Raw genomic sequence first — 18,735 nt, 5'->3', positions numbered from 1 at the left:
AGACAGAGACAGATGGAACAGGGAGAGAGATGTTGGGGGATCTCTTCCCCCCACCCGAAGGTTCTGGGGAAGAAGCCAGAGGCCTGAGGCCAAGGCTGGGGCTTTGAGCGGAAACTGGGAGGGGGTGAATTATTCACGAAGCTACCGCCTTGCTCTGAATTTCCAGAAGGTGATGTGGAATTTCCATCCCTCAGCCCGTCCGCAGACAGGGCCCCCGCGGGGGACAGCTGGTCCTCAGGACCTGGGGCCTAAATGAGTAACTGCCAAGGTGCTATCCCCTTTTCGGGTCCCCAAGTGCCTGGCGCCAGTGCGCCAAGTACTGTGCATACATCATCTCTCTTAATTCGCGGGTCAGAGAGGAAATGATGATCATCCTCACTTTGGGATACTTTAGGAGCCTTGGAGTGGAGAACGTGTGCCTCAAAATCGCACAGCTGGTGGAAATGGCGGAGGCGGGATTCGAACCCATGGCTCATTTCGAACCGTGCCGCCCCCCCCCCCCCGGTTTCCACAGAAACAGGCACCAGGTGTCTCCATAGCAACCCCTCCGAGGTTTCCCGCGACCTGGTGCGCAAGCCCATGTGGTGACGTCATCACGCAGCGGCGCCTCACGTAGTCGCCTCGCCGGCGCCGGAAGTGAGCTGTGCGGCGCCGGAAACAGCCAGCAGAAGAGGCCTCGAGGAAGAGACGGTGGCATGGGGCAGTCGGGGCGGGTGAGGCGCGGCGGCCGGGAAAGCGGGCAGCGCGGGTGGGGTCCCGGCGGTGGCTGCAGTGCTCACCTCTTGCCTCTCGCCCCCGCAGTCCCGGCACCAGAAGCGGGCGCGCGCCCAGGCGCACCTCCGCAACCTCGAGGCCTATGCCGCACAGCCGCACTCTTTCGTGTTCTCTCGGGGCCGCGCGGGTCGCAGCGTCCGACAGCTCAGCCTGGACTTGCGGCGGGTCATGGAGCCGCTCACCGCCACCCGCCTGCAGGTCTGCATCGCCCAGCCCATCTCCACCCGCTGTGGGCCCCGTCCTCTGTGGGGATGGCTCCATCCTCGAAACCGCGCGAGGCCTCAGTCTCCCTAGCTGGAGAAAGGAGCCCTTAATGGGGACCATCGTGGCTGCCTCTCAGGGCTTTGAGTGGCAGCAGCGAGGGCGAGCAGATGAACCGCGCGCAGCTTGGCTGGGTGCCTAGGACTGGTGGTTAAGAGGGGACTCAGGAATCAGCAAGGCTGGCTTCTCTCAAAAGCCTCGGTCAAGTTACTTAACCTGTCTGGGCCTCAGCTGGCTGTCGAGGGACAGAGGCGGTGCTCAGATTCAAGTCTGACTGGCTCTAGAGGTCAAGAGCATTGCACTCTTCTCTCCTCCCCTCTTCTTCCGAGGGTTAAATGCAAGAAAGGGCATAACAGCTTAAGCGTATAGGCTTTGTTCAATAAGGGGATATCAGTGATCATCCCTTTTTCTTTTTATCGTTTCCAGATTCGAAAGAAAAACTCTCTGAAAGATTGTGTGGCAGTGGCTGGGCCCCTTGGGGTCACACACTTCCTGATCTTGAGCAAAACGGAAACCAGTGTCTACTTCGTGAGTGGATGCTCTCACCCCTCACTCCCCCACCCCCTCCTCCTCCCCCAGCTCTCATGATGACCCCTTGTGCCTCTGAGCTGCCGTGATTCTGGCTTCAAAGTAAACGCTCTGAAGAGATGGGCAGAGGTTCCCATTCCCCCTGCTCCCTAGTTGGACACCTTGACCCTCACTGATCCTTTTTTTCTGTAGAAGCTGATACGCCTCCCGGGAGGCCCTACCTTAACCTTCCGGATCAACAAGGTAAGGACTAGAGGTGGTATGAGGCCTCCGAGGGGTAGGAGCTGGGTTTGGGGATTGCCCCAGCCACGTGTGCTTGGCAGTTATCCACTCGTCACCCTGTCCTGCAGTACACCTTGGTGCGTGATGTGGTTTCTTCGCTGCGACGTCACCGCATGCACGAGCAGCAGTTTGCCCACCCTCCTCTCCTGGTGCTCAACAGCTTTGGCCCCCACGGCATGCACGTGAAGCTCATGGCCACCATGTTCCAGAACCTGTTCCCCTCCATCAACGTGCACAAGGTGGGCTGGGCCAGGCAACAGTTACCACGCACGGGCCCTTGGGTTGATTGCTCAGTCTTCACCTCCTAGCATTGAGGGTGAGAACTCCGGGTTCTGAGGTCGAATCCCACTCATAGCGTTCTGTGACACTGCGCGAGAGGCTTCCTCCATGAGCTGCCGTCCCATCTGGCAGGTGGAAAACTATGCCCATAGTGCTTTATTTCCTAAATGCACGTTGAGTGCTGGTCTAAGTAGAGTAGCGTGTATTGTGGCTCCATTTTACAGAGGGGGAAACTGAGGCTGACAGAGGTGAAGTCAGTAGTCTCAGGTCAGATACGAGGGAGAAGAAGGCAGGACCAGATTTTTAAATTTGTCTGGCAGCAGAGCCCCTGCTTCTAATCCGTGGCACCAGTGGATTTCAAATTAGCCTTGTTAGATGCCAGTCACCAGGAAGTCCGGTGTCGACGGCCTCAGTGGGCCTCGGACCCAGGATTTCTAGCCAACGTCCAGGTAGCCCATGGACACCAACTGCAGCCCCATCCATCCCTGCAGTGCTCTCAGCACTCTGTGCCCTTTTACTGTGAGGTTTCAGGAGTGCAGCCATAGCCGGGGCTTGGCACGGGCTCCAGCACACAGTGGGGCCTGGGTGCAGCTCACGTGGCGCCATGCCTTCTCTTCTCTCCCTTCCAGGTGAACCTGAACACCATCAAGCGCTGCCTTCTCATCAACTACAACCCTGACTCCCAGGAGCTGGATTTCCGCCATTAGTGAGTCTGGGGTGGGGTGGGGTGGCGGGTGTGGCCCCGCTCTGCAGCTGATGACAGCACGGCTGCTGAGCCTCTGTGATTGCGTAGTTTCAAAGTATACGCTCCGATGGACCATGGAAAGGGTGTGTGGGGGGTGGAGCTGCCCCGCGACCCCATGGCTCCTGACCCTCGTTCTCCCTCGCTCTGACCCCTGCAGTAGCATCAGAGTTGTCCCTGTGGGTGCAAGTCGTGGGATGAAGAAACTGCTTCAGGAGAAGTTCCCCAACATGAGTCGCTTGCAGGACGTCAGTGAGCTGCTGGCCACGTGAGGAGGGCTCAGGGTGGGGGCAGGGGGCCACCGCACGCCAGCGGGCCCCAGAGCTGTCCCAGGAGCCCGGGATCCCCTGCTGAGCCCCGTGTGTGCCCCACACAGGGGCGCAGGGCTGTCCGAGAGTGAAGCGGAGCCGGACGGCGAGCACAACATCACGGTGCTGCCCCAGGCCGTGGCAGGGCGCGGCAACATGCCAGCCCAGCAGAGCGCAGTGCGGCTCACCGAGGTGAGGCCCCGCCCAGGCAGGCCTGGTGGCTTCCCCCAGTCTCAAGGAGGGACTGACACACACTCCCCCAACCCCCTCCCCCGTTCCTCCAGATCGGGCCTCGGATGACACTGCAGCTCATCAAGATCCAGGAGGGTGTAGGAGAAGGGAACGTGCTGTTCCACAGTTTTGGTGAGGACGGGGCTGGAGGGGCACCGGGGTCTGAGGCCTGATCGAAGGTGGGTCTCAAGGTACTGGGGGGCTCACCTGGATCTTGGTGAAGGCCTCAGTGGCTGTCTCTTCCCATTTAGTGCACAAAACAGAGGAGGAACTGCAGGCCACCCTGGCAGCCAAGGAGGAGAAGCTACGGCTCAAGGCCCAGAGGCAGGACCAGCAGGCCCAGAACGTTCAGCGCAAGCGAGAGCAGCGAGAGGCCCACAGGTGTGTGGTCGCCAGGCGGATGAGGCGGGGTCCTGGGCGCAGGCTGCCACGTTGACCAGTGTTCCTCCTCCAGGAAGAAGAGCCTGGCGGGCATGAAGCGGGCACAGGCAGAGGCTGATGGGGACAGCGATGCAGAGGACCCCGGGGCCCCTGCAGAGGCAGAGGGGGTCAGCCAGCAAGAGGAAGAGGAGGATGAGGCCGAGTATTTCCGCCAGGCTGTGGGCGAGGAGCCTGATGAGGGTGTGTGGCAAGCAGGGGTCAGTGTAGCTGGGCACCATGGGCTTGTCTGTCCCTGTGCACTGGTGGCCCTGACACAGTCTCTTCCCACAGACATGTTCCCAAAGGCAGCCAAGTGGAGGCGGCCTGCCGGGCCCCCAGGCAAGAAGCGACGGGTAAAGGAACGGAAGCCTGACCGAGGCAGTGACCGGAGGCCTCCAAAGGCCAAGGGCAGACACCCGGGGGCCCAGGCCAAGGTGGGACCCAGAGGGGCTGCCCGGGACCACAGGCGAGGCCGACCGTGGCCACCTAAGAGAGTAGCCTGAGGCCAAGCCTGGGTGGCAGGTGGAATGCCCCAGATTGGGGCCTGAGACATGCTGCCCTGGGCTCCCCATCTCCTGGGCCTCCAGGTGCAGCCCTCGGTTTCCTTTCATAAAGGAGAACTGTTTTCCTAACCTCCCCCTCTAATAAACTGATTTCTCATGAGTCTTAGTCTGTGCTTGAAATGGGGGGCCTGGTTTCTGCCCGAAGCCTGGGCCCATTTCCCCGACCCTGGGCAGTGGAGGTGCAGGGCCTTGTTTCACAGGCAAGGGTGACGGGCAGATTTGACCCTGCTTTGGTGCCTTGGCATCCTGGCCCCTCCCCCAGCCTAGCAAAGGCCCCCACAAGCAGATGGGCCAGCTCTGGAGGATTGGGTGTCATGAGGAAGGAAACCGGGGGTGGAAGTGAGGCGTGTGCCCAGACCAGCTCTGCAGGCTGAAGAAGGTGCTGCTGGGAAGGGGAAGGGCCAGCAGCGCTGCTAGTAGCTCAGCAAAGGACCGTGTGCAGCACAGCACACTGGGCTGCAGACCCAGAGGCAGGCCATGCGGGCCACGGCCACCACCACCTCAGGTGAGGAGCCAGCCCTGCTGTGAGCCAGGCACACATCCAGGGCCATGGGGGTGGAGGTGGCCGGCTCCTGGAGGGCAGAGGGGAGAAGGGGTTTAGAATCACGTCTGGACCGACTTCCTCCCAGGGCAGAGGGATGGGATAGGAAGGCAGAAGTGAGAGTGGGGTAGCCGACCGGGTCAGGGAAGGGGTACATGCACCTCGCACAGAGCTCCTGGCCAGCCTGCTGGACCAACTGGGAACAGGCCAATTCTCAGGTTGGAAAGTTGAGGCTGAGTGGGGTGTGTAAAGGGTCAACTGCAGAGCTCAGCTTCCCCCCGCACTGCTCAGTCCCAGGTGCTGTTCTGGGCACTGGGAAGCCAGTAGCAGGGCACTGCCTCACCCTCAGGAGGGAACATTCTGGGGATTTTTCTTACAGTGATCAGATGGAGTGACAAGCTGTGGCAAAAATATAAGCAGGGTAGGGGACCAAGGGTGCAGTCACAACGTTAGAGTGATCTCAGGTCCTCTCTCAGGACCAGACCAGGAGGAGGTGAGTGGGACAGCCTTAAGGATGCCTGTTGCCTGTGACTCAGCCGGTGCAAAGGCCCTGAGGCAGGCTGTGACTTAAGGAACAGCCAGGACACTGCGGTCCCAGGGAGCTGGGAGTGGGAAATGAGAGCCCTGGTGGGGTGGGAGGGATAGCTCCTGCAGGGCCTTGTGCGAAAAGGTGAGCGCTGGCTTTTCTTCCATGTGAGGAGGAAGCCGGGGAGGGCTGGGAGGATAGGGATGTGACCTGTCTCAGGTGCCCTTTGGAGGATGTGAGAGAACAGATGGGTGAGGGCCAGAGCAGGGAGACCCGAGTGCAGCCAACAGGTAGATGGTGGGGGCTGGACTTGGGTGACACTAAGGGGGTGACGACTGTCAGATCGGACTGGGAGTTGTGTAGTGGGGTGGGATACTCACCTGGGCTCCCTCTCCTCCACCCCAGGCCCCGATGGCTCTGGGTGGTCACTGCCGGGTTACATGCGTCCCTGGTTCTTTTCCTTTACTTTTATTATTATTTATTTATTTGGCTGCATTGGGTCTTCATTGCTGCGCGCGGGCTTTCTCTAGTTGCGGCGAGTGGGGGCCACTCTTCGTTGTGGTGGGCGGGCTTCTCATTGTGGTGGCTTCTCTTGTTGCAGAGCACCAGCTCTAGGCGCACAGGCTTCAGTAGCTGTGGCTTGCGGGCTCTAGAGCGCAGGCTCAGTAGTTGTGGTGCACAGGCTTAGTTGCTCAGTGGCATGTGGGATCTCCCCGGACCAGGGCTCGAACCTGTGTCCCCTGCATTGGCAGGTGGATTCTTTTATTTATTTATTTATTTATTTATTTGCGGTACGCGGGCCTCTCACTGCTGTGGCCTCTCCCGTTGCGGAGCACAGGCTCCGGACGCGCAGGCTCAGCAGCCACGGCTCACGGACCCAGCCGCTCCGCGGCATGTGGGATCCTCCCGGACCGGGGCACGAACCCACGTCCCCTGCATCGGCAGGCGGACTCCCAACCGCTGCGCCACCAGGGAAGCCCCGGCAGGTGGATTCTTAACCACTGCGCCACCGGGGAAGCCTGCGTCCCTGCTTCTTGCTCCAACTGGTTCTTGATGGTGCGGGACAGAGAGAGGCTGAATGAAGGACTCTGTGCTTCTAACCGCTCTGGGCCTCTGGGCCTCTTCGTACAGATTCCCTCTGTACGAAGGAGCTGTGGTTGGCCCCCCGATCCTGGGTGTGGAAAAGTACTCAGCGGAGTATGCCCCGCAAAGGGCTCCTGGCGCACAGCCGGTATGGGTGTCACAGTGTTTCCGACTCTGAAGGCGGCGGGAGCCATGGTCAGAGACAGGCTGATGCAGCAACGCTCTCTGCCCCAGGTCCCACACACTGCCCAGCCAACTTCTCAGCGGCTGCTGACCACATCCTCAACGGTTTCCAGGAAGACTTTCTGTGGCCCATGCTGGTGGCTGTGTTTCTGGTGGCCTTGGCTGGCAACAGCCTGGCCCTGTACCGCTTCTGCACCCAGGACCATCGCCCTTGGCACCCAGCCGTGATCTTCTCAGCCCAGCTGGCAGTCAGCGACCTGCTCTATGCCCTGACGCTGCCCCCGCTGGCCGCCTACTTCTACCCACCCAAACACTGGAGCTACGGGGAGACTGCCTGCCGCCTGGAGCGCTTCCTCTTCACCTGCAACCTGCTGGGCAGCGTCATCTTCATCACCTGCATCAGCCTCAACCGCTACCTGGGCATTGTCCACCCCTTCTTCACCCACAGCCAACTGCGGCCCAAGCACGCCTGGGCTATCAGTGCTGCTGGCTGGGCACTGGCAGCCCTGCTGGCCGCACCCATGCTCAGCTTCTCCCACCTGAGTGGGCCACAGCAGGAAGGCAAGTGCACTGTGGACAGGCCCCTTGCCTGCATCAAGTGCCTGGGGACAGCAGATGACAAGCAGCTTGAGGCCTACAGGGTCTACAGCCTGGCGCTCGTGGCTCTGGGCTGCGGCCTGCCGCTGCTGCTCAGCCTGGTGGCCTACGGCGCCCTCGGGCAGGCCGTGCTGCAGAGCCACGGCATGACAGCGGCCAACAAGCTGCACGTGATGATGCTGGTGGCCGGTGGCATTGCCCTCTACGCTAGTTCCTATGTGCCCTACTACGTCACAGGGGTGCTCAACGTGTATGCCCGGCAGCGCTGGAGAGCCCTCTGCCCAGGCTTTGCAAGTGCGGCCCAGGCTAAGGCGGCACTGAGCTGGAGGACGTACGTGGCCCATCAGGTAACACGGGGCCTCGTTCCCCTGGCCATCTGCGTACACCCGCTGCTCTACATGGCTGTGGTGCCCAGCCTGGACTGCTGCTGCCGACGCTGCCCTGGCTGCGGGCAGGGGCAGGCCCCAGAGAACATGGAGTGCTCCGGCCAAGCCCTGCCTCTCAATGTCACAGCCACCCCCAAAACCTCGGGGCCCCAGTCCCCTGAGTTGAGTCCCTGACCTGGCCCATCTTCAGCCCCCTCCTCATCACGAGACACCGGGACCCAGCAGCAGAATGGAGGCTGAGAGCACAGCAGGCCCCTGGCTCTGATCCCCCAAGAGGCCCTGAGTCAAAACTTCCTCCCCAAGGAAAGGCCTGCAGTGGGACCAGGGAGCGCCCAAGCCAGAGCAGCAGGAATCGCCACCCACAGCAGTAACCCCGGGCAGGGCCAGGGAGCAAACCCACAACAGAGGGGGAAGGCGGGGAGGAGGCCTGGCCCCGCCCACCACAGTGTGAGTGACATCTGCGAATAAATGGAACAGCACAGGGTGGTGGAGATCTTTTATTGCCCTCGGAGCCCCCCTGCTTCCGGAGGCTGCCCTCTGCCACTGAAGGGTCCCGGGGGCTGGGGGCCGAGCAGCAGCAGCCGGCTTAGTTGGTTGACGGCCTAGAGAGAGAAACACGAAGTGGCTGAGGATGGGAAGTATGGGGGCTTCCGACCCCTAAGGGAATTCCAAGAGCACACCCTACACCCACACCACAGGGAACTCAACGGGGATGAGGGGGACAGGGCAGGACGAGACCGGGTGGCAGCGCAGAGCACACGACGAGCCAGACCGGCGGGAAGGCCCCGCCGCGCATGGGCCGTGCGCCCCTCCGTAAGAGGAGAAGGACAGTAAATGACCTGCGCCCCAGGACAGCCTTTGTGGCTGTTAACCTGGCCTGGGGCCTGCAGTCAGCCTGAGCGTCTGTGGGCCGTGACACCGTGGGGGGGGCGGGGGAAGGCAGGGGTCTCACTTGGCCCACTCGACGTTGAGGATGAGGTGGTCGTAGCCGAAGCCGGACACCCCGGCAATGGCGCGAGCGGCGTCCTCGCGGCGGTGGAAGCTGATGAAGGCAAAGCCCTGGGGGAGGGGGTGGGGTCAGGGACGCTCAAGGCACAACTGGGACCTATGGAGGACCCCTCCCCGCCCCCTGGCCGCCAGCCCACCTTGGACTGGCCGGTGGTCTTGTCCTTTGCCAGGTAGATGCGGGAGATGGAGCCGAAGGGCCGGAAGAGCTCCTGCAGGTCGGTCTCACGAGTGTCCTCGGACAGGTTGGTGACGCGGATGGTGGCATTGTCGTCGGCTGGGCAGGCAAGGAGAGGCATCTGTAAGGGGCCGGCCCCACCCGCGGGATAATCACAGGGTGCAGGGAGGTGCCCGCCCGCCGGCCCAGTGCCAGGGTGCTCGCCACCTCACCTCTGCGGTTGGGCTGCATGGATTCCCCGCGGCGGCTGGCTCCATCCCGCAGGCTCGGAGGCACATACTTCCCTGTCTTGTTCTGAGTGGCCGGCACAGGCTCCAGCTCTGGAGACCAAAAGCAAGGCCCAGTCAGGCCTCCCCGGCACAGACCTGCCCCAGGATGCTGGCGGCTCCAGCCACGGCCCCGCCCAAGCACCATCTGTCAAACCACAGGTGATCGGTTGATTCCTTCAAAGCCTCGTGGTCACGACTTAAAGGTCATATGCAGGAAGCTGACACCACCTCAACGCCCTGCCAGCGGCACAGGAAGAGCAAGAGAACCCACAGGGGTTGACAGCAATGTCCAGCCTCACAACACATGGGAAGACAGGTACACAGGGTTAAGGACAGCCCCCAGGTGCCTGCCCCTGGGCAGGTGACAAGTGGCTGCTCACCTGGGTGAGTCTCCTCCTTGGTGTGGGCGTGCAAACACAGTGCACTCAAGTCAGGAAACTCACAGACACATCCGGGGAACAACCGTCTCCCCACCACTCACGGTGTATGTAGTCACACACGCGGCCGTGCCCACGAGCGGCTCTCACGGCCCCCAGTGAGGAGAGTCAGGTGACATCACCAGCAGTCAGAGCACCCACCTGCCAGTCTCTCTCACACAGACGAACGTGGCCTGTGGTCACAGCCTTGCAGTGCGGACACTGTTGTGTGGGAGACGACAGCCCCAGCAGTGGCGGTCCCGTTCAGACACCAGGTGACGACCCACGACTCTCCCAGAGGCGCACACAATCCCTGTCCTCCACCCCACAGCCTGCCAGCCGCATCCCCGGGCCCTGGCACCTCCGGGCAGCTTCTCCTTCTCGCCAGTGGACAGGCCCAGCTGCTCGGCCAGCTCCTTCTGCATGGGCCCCAGTGTGTCCTTGTAGGGGCAGCGGGTGGTCCAGTGGTCGCCCTTGCAGATGCGGCAGGACACAATCTTCTGGCCCTTGAGCTTGTTCATCGGGTCCTCCTCTTCCTGGCAGTTCAGATCCTGGTGGGGCAGGTCAGAGCAGCTCAGACTGGGCTGGCACAACCCCGACACCACCACCACCCTGGCCACCAGCCTCTTGGCCCACTTACCTCTTTGCTGGTGATGAATGTCATGGATACATCATCACTGACAGTGGTGGTGGCCACATTGGGCCCTGGTGGGTCAAACTCTGAGTTCCCAAACTTCTTCCAGTTCTGAGCTCAGGGCGGGATAGGGGACAGGTTAAGGCAAGGACAAATGCGACCCCCTCCACTGGCACCCTAGACTTACAAGCGCCACCTCCAGGGTGTCTGGGCCTTGAACCCCACTCAACACCCTCCCCAAATGCTCCTCAAAGCAGTGGTGATGACAGTTCCTGTTCCCTGAGTGCCTGCCAGGCCCTAGCTTCACACCAGTTCCAGGAGGCAAGGGCAGCTCTCAGCCCCATGTTCCAGATGAGAGAACTGAGGCTCAGGGGGGAAACAGCTCCACAGCCAACAGCTCCTGGTGGGGGCCGTGCAGGTAGCGGACCAGCCCCCACCATGGGGTGATGCGCAGGGGTGTGCAGGGTCACCCAGACTTCCAGGGGCCTTGAGCTAATTAAACAACCTGAACCTCAACTTCCTCCCCTATAAAAAAAGGGACCACAATGCTCCCCACACCTCCCAGGAATGCTACGGGGACTGAATGAGAAAATACTTCCTGCAAAGCACCTGGGTCTAACACAGAGAAAGCACGCCGGGAATTGTGCCACATGTATTTATTGCTACCACTTCCTCTGCTGTGACAGCCACCTGAGGGGAAGGCTTGGCTCTGTTCCTCCTGGTAGACAACCCAAGAGGAGTAAGAATCAAGCCCACCCACTGCTGCACCTGCTGGACTTTTCAGGGCCCCCCACAGACTACAAACAGGCCTCAGTTCTGCTCCAGTAAAACAAGTGCAAACAGTTAAACCCCACTTCTAAAAATAAAGGTACCGGGGAAAAGGATTCCTATTTTTCTCTGAGTCAGCCCTGGAGGCGCCCCCAAGACAGGGGAAGAAGGGTCTTACCTTCCTCCCCCTTCTTTTTTTTTTTTATTCTTTTCTATTTTTGGCCACACTACGCGGCATGTGGGCTCTTAGTTCCCCGACCGGGGATTGAAGCCATGTGTCCTGCAGTGGACGCGCAGAGCCCTAACCACTGGACTGCCAGGGAAGTCCTTACCTTCCTTCTTGCCACAGCCTTTGAAGCCTTCCGGGTCTCAATTCTGAAGGTGCGAACAATCTGCAGACAGAAGGGGAGACGTGTGGGCTTCCAGCTCCTCAAGGTTCCTGGGGCCAGGGGATCTTCCTCATCAATGCACCCAACACACATCATTCTCTCCTTGTCCAAGTGCCCCCAAGCAAAGGGCACCCACCTCTTCCCCAGCCTCACCTTGAACTTCTTGCCATCCTCATCTATCTTGTACTCAGTCAGTGTCTTGATGTTTCCATTGATGACCTCCTTGGGAGACGGCAGTGGAGCTGGGAGAGGGGAAGACACAAGAGGAACTGAGCCCTGGGGAACGGGGACCAGGCAGGAAGGCGGCTGGGGAGAAGGGGCAGCCCAGGGACGGAGAGGAGTCTGTCACTCACCTCCCGGCAATAGTTCAGGCTCTGGGCTGGTATCCCCGGTGGCCAGAGGGATCCCCTTGAGGAGCTCACTGGTGACACATTTGTCTGTGAAAGGGAGTGTAGGGAACAGGGATTAGATAGAGAGGCAAGAGCTCCCAAACCGAAATGGAGGGAACTTTGGGATGATGTCCGCACCAAGAGTTGAGAAAGGCGGGACCGAGGGCAGACGACTGGCCAGGAAGTGTCCTGGGATAGCCGTCTGGGGACACGAAGCTGGCTGTAGCAACTTCCAGCAATGGCAAGCATAGGGGATCCCTGGCACCCGGGCGCTAGTACAAAGGCAGGAGGGAGGCTGTTACAACTTCCTCCCCGGAGAAGGGGAGCAGCTGTGCTGGGATCAAGGATTTGGGCGGTGGCATGGGAGGAAGAGGTGAACGTCCGGAATTGGAGATAGGCTGGCCCGGATAAGGATGGCGCGGGGCAGGGGCTGGCCGTGAGGGGAGATGCAGGGTCAGACGGCGGTGCCAGGGTGGGGGATTGGAACAGGCAGCAGTGACGGCCTGGAGGGCTGGCTGTGGTGATCGGGGGCGACAGGGCAGACTCACCGTCCTCTCCCTCCTCTTCCACCTGATCGGCCCAACTGGGCTTCGAACTGCGGGGACAAGTTGGCCAGGAGGAGGGCTGGATGAGGCGCGGCCCGGCTCCCGCGGCCTCGGCGCATCCAGATTCTATAATACCCCCTAGAACGCCCAGTCCGCCTCCCAAGCCTCCCTCCATGACCCCAGACTCACTCAAAGTCTCCGGTCGGCATTGGGACACCTTCTCCACGCAGCCCAAGCCTGGGCCAAAGACCGGAAGTGGGAGGAGCACGAGACTTCCGATTCCGCTGCCTAGAGCAGCCCAACCGCTGTGCCCCACAGCGCCACCGTACGGACGGAGGTAGAGGCGCCGGCTGTGTGAGAGGTTGGGAGCTGGTACCCTGCTAGGTAGCTAAATAGAAGCGTATCTCATTTACGTTTTTTAAAAAATTAAAAATTAATAATAACAACAAAGCTCAGTTATTGAGCTTTCACTGTTTGCAGGAACTGTGGGGAGAAATTATTATTTCCATTTTGCAGCTGAAGAAACCAAGGCTCGTCTTCCTTGTCTGGAAAGAGATTTTCTGATGCAAATGATCAAGATGTCGTGGCTCCCTCAACCATTCTTCCTCCTTTAGTAACTTTTTTTTTTTTCAGCTGCGCCACGGGGCTTACAGGATCTTAGTTCCCCAATCAGGGATCAAACCCGGGTCCCCTGAAGTGGAAGCGCAGAGTCCTAACCACTGGACCACCAGGGAATTCACAGTAACATTCTTGGCTCCCTGGAATGATCTTTTCCATTTACTTGTTTACTGTCCAGCTCTCCCTCTAGAGCATGCATTCTCAATGGGAGTGATATGGCTCCCAAGAGGGCCAAAACTAATTCTTGGGTGGCGAAAACAAAACAAAACAGAACAAAAAAACCTTAGACATGACAATGGCTTGTGGCCCTCCAAAGCCAACCCTCCCTGACGAAATCTTATTCCTAAACATTTAATTTCTGTTGTTAGGGAGAAATTAAATGTAATTAGATTAAAACTGATTTAAATTAAAGATAATTCTATTTTTCTCCTATAGAGAGGCAATAATGAAAAAAATAGTAAAAACTGCTGTAGACTGCTGCAGAAAGCAGACATCTGCCTGTTTCATTCATCTCTGGGTCCCCAGCACCCACAGGGTATCTGAACTTAGTGCTCAATTAATGGGCATTTGGGATGGGGGAGGAACCATATTATAAAGGACTTTTTAAACTAGACTAAAGAGCATAGGCTCTTTATCCTGCAGGCTGCGGGGTGTGGGTGAGGTCTCTGACATGTTTTGAGTGGTGACCCAATGTGACCAGATTTTCTTGTGAGAAAGGTTATTCTGGAAGCCTGTAGAGGATAGAGTGGAAAGGAATAAATTAGCAGGAGTCCAGGAAGGAGGCTGGGAAAGTAAGTAAATAAAGAGGATGGTTGGGAATTCCCTGGCATGCAGTAGTTAGGACTTCAAGCTTCCATTGCAGAGGTCACAGGTTCGATCCCTAGTTAGAGAACTAAGATCCTGCAAGCCATGCAGCACCACAAAAAAAAAAAAAAAAAAAAAAACCAGACAGACAGAAAGAGAGTGTCCACACAGAAGAAACTATTATAAAGTTTGTACAGAGAACCTATAAACATTTGTGCAAACTCACTCAAGTTTACTCCAAGGAATGCAAAATCCAAACAATGTAGCAGATGGGCAAAACTGTAAAAGATGTATCTTACCCAATGGTAGCAAAGATGTAGAGAAAAAGACACTCCGACACTTTGTTATTCCGTGAAATTATGCAAATTCTTTGGATGGAATATTGACAACATCTGCTAAAACTTAAATGCACATATGTATTTTCCTTTGAACTAGCTAATAACTCAACCTGTGACAAAAACTTGTAAATGTATGCAAAGATGTGAGAATAAGCTATCCGGGCAGTATTGTTTATGACAACAAAAACTAGCAACGCCTATCTGTCCGTTCATGGGGCTGTTTAAATAGATTAAGACATGCTATGCTGTAATCTATTAACTGCTATGCAGTCTTTAAGGAAGTAGATCCCTTTGTGGTCATGTTAAAAAATATATCTGAGGGACTTCCCTGGTGGTCAGACGGTTAAGACTCCACGCTTCCAATGCGGGGCACACACGTTCGATCCCTGGTCAGGGAATTAGGATCCCACATTCCAGCACGGTGCGGCCAAAAAAAAAAAAAAATATATATATATATATATATATATATATATATGATAAGGAGAGAAAGCAAGATATAAAATGGCAAATGCTATAGGAAACAATTTTGTAAATCTTTAATAGCACATATATATGTAAATATATGCAAACTATTTTTGGAAAAGAAATATCAAACTGTTGCTAAGGGATGCTTTGAGAGGAAGCCATTAGGAAGGAAAAGCTTATTTTCGGATTTTTCTGTTGTATTTAAAATTTTTATCATGTGATGTTTTTTGGTTTAAATACAAACACATACATAACTATAAAATTATACTTTGTATATTAATATATCGCACACATTCATGTAATACATGCGAGATGTAACATATAAATGTATTTTAATATGTTTTTCATATCCAGGAACTTGCACTTCTTCTTCCAGGACTGGCCCAAGGAAATACACATCCAAGTGCACTAAATTATCTGTAAGAAAGTGTCCAGCACAGTGTGGCTTAAAGGATTGGAAAATTGAAAGCTGCACAACCATCATGATTAAGGGATTAGCTAAATGTCGCCCCACTCATATGAGCACCACCCCTTGAGGGAAAACTGTGCCCATTTCTGGCTGCCCAGAAGGACGTTAACCACTAAACACTGATGCTTCTGGGTGTTTCAGTTTGGCCTCATCTTTACAGGCATACTTCGTTTCATTGCGCTTTGCAGATTTTTTTTTACCAGTTGAACGTTTGTGGGAACCGTGTGTTGTCAGATAATGGTTAGCATTTTTAGCAATATTTTTAAATTAAGGGTTTTTAAAAATATTTATTTATTTGGCTGCATCAGGTCTTAGTTGCGGCACACGGGATCTTCCTCGCTGCGGTGCGCGGGCTTCTCTCTAGTTGTGGCACAAGGGCTCTAGAGCACATGGGCTCAGTAGTTGTGGCGCCAGGGCTTAATTGTCCCATAGCATGTGGGATATTAGTTCCCCAACCAGGGATCGAACTTGCATGCCTTGTATTGGAAGGCAGATTTCTAACCACTAGACCACCAAGGAAGTCCCTAAGATTTATTTTTTTTTTTAGACATAATGCTATCGTGCACTTAATAGACTACAGTACAGTGTAAATGTGACTTTTATATGTACTGGAAAACCAAAGAAAAAACGGTGACTCATGATATTCTCTTTATTGATTGATCCATTGATTGATTTTTTTTTTTTTTTTTTTGCGGTACGCGGGCCTCTCACTGTTGTGGCCTCTCCCGTTGCGGAGCACAGGCTCCGGATGCGCAGGCTCAGTGGCCATGGCTCACGGGCCCAGCTGCTCCGCGGCATGTGGGATCTTCCCGGACCAGGGCACGAACCCGTGTCCCCTGCATCGGCAGGCGTACTCTCAACCACTGCTCCACCAGGGAAGCCCCCATTGATTGATTTTGATATTTGCTTTACTGCAGTGGTTCACGACCAAATCTGCAATATCTCTGAGGTATGCATGTACTTCCTTTTCAGTATTCTTTCTGTATGGAATACTTTTTCTTTTCTCTTTCTTTCTTTCTTTTTTTTTTTTGGCTGCACTGTGCGGCATGCGGGATCTTAGTTCCCCGACCGAGGATCGAACCCGTGCCCCCTGCAGTGGAAGCGTGGAGTCTTAACCACTGGACCACCAGGGAAGTCCCTGGAACACTTTTTCTTAAACATCAAGTGTGTATTATTTTTTTCTAAAAATCAGGAATTTTCCAAGGAATAATATGCCCAGGGAAGCATAGGGCAGTGGGGAGAAGCCTGAGTCCAAGACTGAAAGGAAAAACGTCCCCGAGCCCTTCTTTTGGTCCTTTTCATGGCACAAACATTCTTTCCACATCCAGAATCTCCACAGGACAGCAGCCAAGACAAGGGCAGAAGCAACCCCTGCAAAAGGCATGAGGAGGAGAGCGTGGACATGCGGGGTGTGCCATCCCTTGGAAATTCAGCAGCAGCTTCGGGGATTCACTGGATGTCCACGTGGAATTCCACTTCTCAGTATTCTTCAGAAGAGCCACAAATACACGTCCACAAAAGACCACGCATTAGAGTGTGTACATAGCAGATTTAGTCACAATGGCCAAAACTGGGAACAATTTGAATTCGTTTCTGCCATAACAAAATACCACAGATTGAATGGCTTATAAACAACAACATTTTATTTTCTCACAGTTCTGGAGGCTGGGGATCTGAGATCAAAATGTCGTTCTGTGGCCTCTCTCCCTGGCTTGTGGATGGCTGTTTTCTCCCTGTGCCTTCCCATCCTCCTTATAAGGACACCAGTCATATTGGTTTGGGCCCGCCCTAATGACCTCATTTTACTTATCTTTTTTTTTTTTTTTTTTTTGCGGGCCTGTCACTGCCGTGGCTCCTCCCATCGCGGAGCACAGGCTCCGGACGCACAGGCTCAGGGGCCATGGCCCACGGGCCCAGACACTCTGCGGCATGTGGGATCTTCCCGGACCGGGACACGAACCCGCGTCCCCTGCATCGGCAGGTGGACTCTCAACCACTGCGCCACCAGGGAAGCCCTACTTATCTATTTTTTAAAATATAGTTAAGTATAGTTGATTTACAGTATTGTGTTAATTTCAGGTGTACAGCAAAGAGAGAGGGAGAGAGGGAGGGAGAGAGGGAGAGGGGCAGAGGAGGGGGACTCCCTCCCCCTCCCATCCTCTCCCCACTGCTTTCTCTTCTTTCTGCTTCAACAACCACCAGGCGCCTTTTAGATCAGCCCTGAAGTCAACGTTGATGCTTGGACGGCCTGACCTCCCCGCTAACCTCCAGCCCGGGACCACCGCTGGGAGTTGAGGTTTGCGGGGCCCTGGGCGGCGGGCTGCACAGGCACCTCCTCTGATGCTCAATCTCTCCTTGCTTACGAGGCCGCTGCCAGCTACCCTCCCTGACTCCCCAAGAATTTGAGCCTTTTTAATATGTGTCGATAATGCCTCGAGCTACTATGTAACTTTTCCACGAGGACCCACCTCCCGAAATGCAGTGGTTTTCAGCCTTGGCTGCACTAGAGAACCCCCAGGGAAGGGAGAGACGTCTCTCCCTCTCTCCCTCTCCCTCTCCCTCTGGGGTGATGCCCGATGAGCTCAGATGCACAGGTGGCCTCCCCATCCCCTCTCTGTGCCTTGCGTGGCGGCTGGGCCTTCTCGCTGTGGCCCGGGCACAGCCTTGACATTCAGACATCAGGTCCTGCATGGACACTTGTGTTTGGTCCATACCGCGTGTGGCTGCAGTCTGTGCTTCTCCCGTTTCGCATCTTCAGTAGATGGGGGCTGTGCGTGAGCCCTTCATCCTCCCCGCAGACACCACTGGTGCTCGCTCGGCCTTGCGGGGGATGCGGGGGGCACCGGGGACAGTCCTGTGTCCCCGCCTTCTTGGGCTGCACACAGGCTACGTTGGTCCTGTGGTGACTGGGGGCTCCCAGGAGAACCCCACCACAGAACCGAAGAGGTGGCCCCGGAGAAGGGGACGTACGCCTGGGGCCGGGCCTCACCAGCGAGCCACGGGCCACCTGCAGCAACAGGTGTCTCACCGTCCAGGCGCTGGGTGTTCGGGCGCCGTGGGGATGAGCTGCTGTCTGCATGGCAGCCGAGTTTGTATTGTTGAGCCCGGGGAGGCCCCTTGGTGACTCCTGGAGAGCCTGGCCGCATTTCTTCCTGCCCTTGGCCTTAGAACCCATCACGGTTCATGCCCTTTCTTGTTCCAAAAGGACCTGTGTTTATAAAGACCACGTGTTAGGACAGCACCAAAGTGTCTAGAAATCCGGGCCAGGAGGAGGAGGGAGGGGGATTGGCTGTGCCCGCCAGCGGCCTGAGAGCCCTGCCCACCCGCAGAGACCTGGCCCGACTCCAGGAGAACTGCGCGATGCGATCCTCGGGGAGCTGGTGAGGCTGCAGGCCCTGAAGTCCCACCTGCTGGGGTTCCACACGCATGCCGACTCCGTGCTGGAGGTGAACATGGCCAAGACCAGCCAGGTGGTGGCCACTGTCCTAGGTAACCCCGCCTCTCCCTGAGTCCCAGTGGGGACGGGGTCAGGCGGACCTTGACCGGACGTGGTGCTGCCTGAGACCCACAGTGTCAGCCCTTGGGGGTCGCCTTCCCGGACCCTTCATTCTGCCTCGAGGGGCGCGGGGTGGGGGGCGGCTGGGGGGCCGCCCCAGGGATGTAGCCGAGCCTCTCCCCTCCGCCCGCAGATGAGCTGGCCCAGGAGCTGAAGCTCCTCGGGGAGCCAGGAGCGGCCGTGATCCT

The 18,735-nt window shown here is 56.8% G+C and overlaps 3 protein-coding genes and 1 long non-coding RNA gene across 5 annotated transcripts; 3 read left to right on the top strand and 1 right to left on the bottom strand.

The window, feature by feature from the left end:
• Positions 1–636: 636 nt before the first annotated feature.
• On the top strand, positions 637–4,479 carry PPAN (peter pan homolog). The gene is made up of 12 exons (XM_079915588.1): positions 637–713; positions 802–972; positions 1,462–1,563; positions 1,756–1,806; positions 1,914–2,084; positions 2,754–2,830; positions 3,027–3,134; positions 3,243–3,366; positions 3,459–3,537; positions 3,657–3,786; positions 3,860–4,026; positions 4,117–4,479. Exons 1-12 carry the CDS (start codon positions 696–698, stop codon positions 4,326–4,328), a joined length of 1,410 nt encoding a protein of 469 aa, XP_079771714.1. The 5' UTR covers positions 637–695; the 3' UTR covers positions 4,329–4,479.
• Positions 4,480–4,865: 386 nt separating this feature from the next.
• P2RY11 (purinergic receptor P2Y11) lies at positions 4,866–8,081 on the top strand (the record flags this gene model as incomplete). The annotated part of the gene is made up of 2 exons (XM_079915602.1): positions 4,866–4,893; positions 6,773–8,081. 2 exons carry the CDS (start codon positions 4,866–4,868, stop codon positions 7,876–7,878), a joined length of 1,134 nt encoding a protein of 377 aa, XP_079771728.1. The 3' UTR covers positions 7,879–8,081.
• Positions 8,082–8,188: 107 nt separating this feature from the next.
• Positions 8,189–12,583, bottom strand: EIF3G (eukaryotic translation initiation factor 3 subunit G; the record flags this gene model as incomplete). 2 transcript variants are annotated; one of them, XM_079915614.1, is made up of 11 exons in its annotated part: positions 12,487–12,583; positions 12,301–12,347; positions 11,717–11,800; positions 11,517–11,605; positions 11,307–11,366; positions 10,213–10,317; positions 9,934–10,123; positions 9,100–9,207; positions 8,850–8,986; positions 8,657–8,763; positions 8,189–8,306 (listed from the first exon to the last, which is right to left on the bottom strand). In XM_079915614.1, exons 1-11 carry the CDS (start codon positions 12,504–12,506, stop codon positions 8,291–8,293), a joined length of 963 nt encoding a protein of 320 aa, XP_079771740.1. In that variant the 5' UTR covers positions 12,507–12,583. The 2 variants fall into 2 exon arrangements, with proteins under 2 accessions (XP_079771740.1, XP_079771741.1); XM_079915615.1 differs by lacking the exon at positions 8,189–8,306 and having other exon boundaries at positions 8,653–8,763.
• Positions 12,584–16,699: 4,116 nt separating this feature from the next.
• On the top strand, positions 16,700–18,735 carry LOC307183314. Its single transcript, XR_013827441.1, has 3 exons — positions 16,700–17,287; positions 18,321–18,480; positions 18,681–18,735. It is a non-coding gene; the product is annotated as an uncharacterized lncRNA (long non-coding RNA).

The sequence above is a fragment of the Stenella coeruleoalba genome (genome assembly GCF_951394435.1).
Source record: "Stenella coeruleoalba genome assembly, chromosome: 3".
NCBI classification, from domain to species: domain Eukaryota; kingdom Metazoa; phylum Chordata; class Mammalia; order Artiodactyla; family Delphinidae; genus Stenella; species Stenella coeruleoalba.
This window is presented reverse-complemented; position numbering and strand designations above follow the sequence as displayed.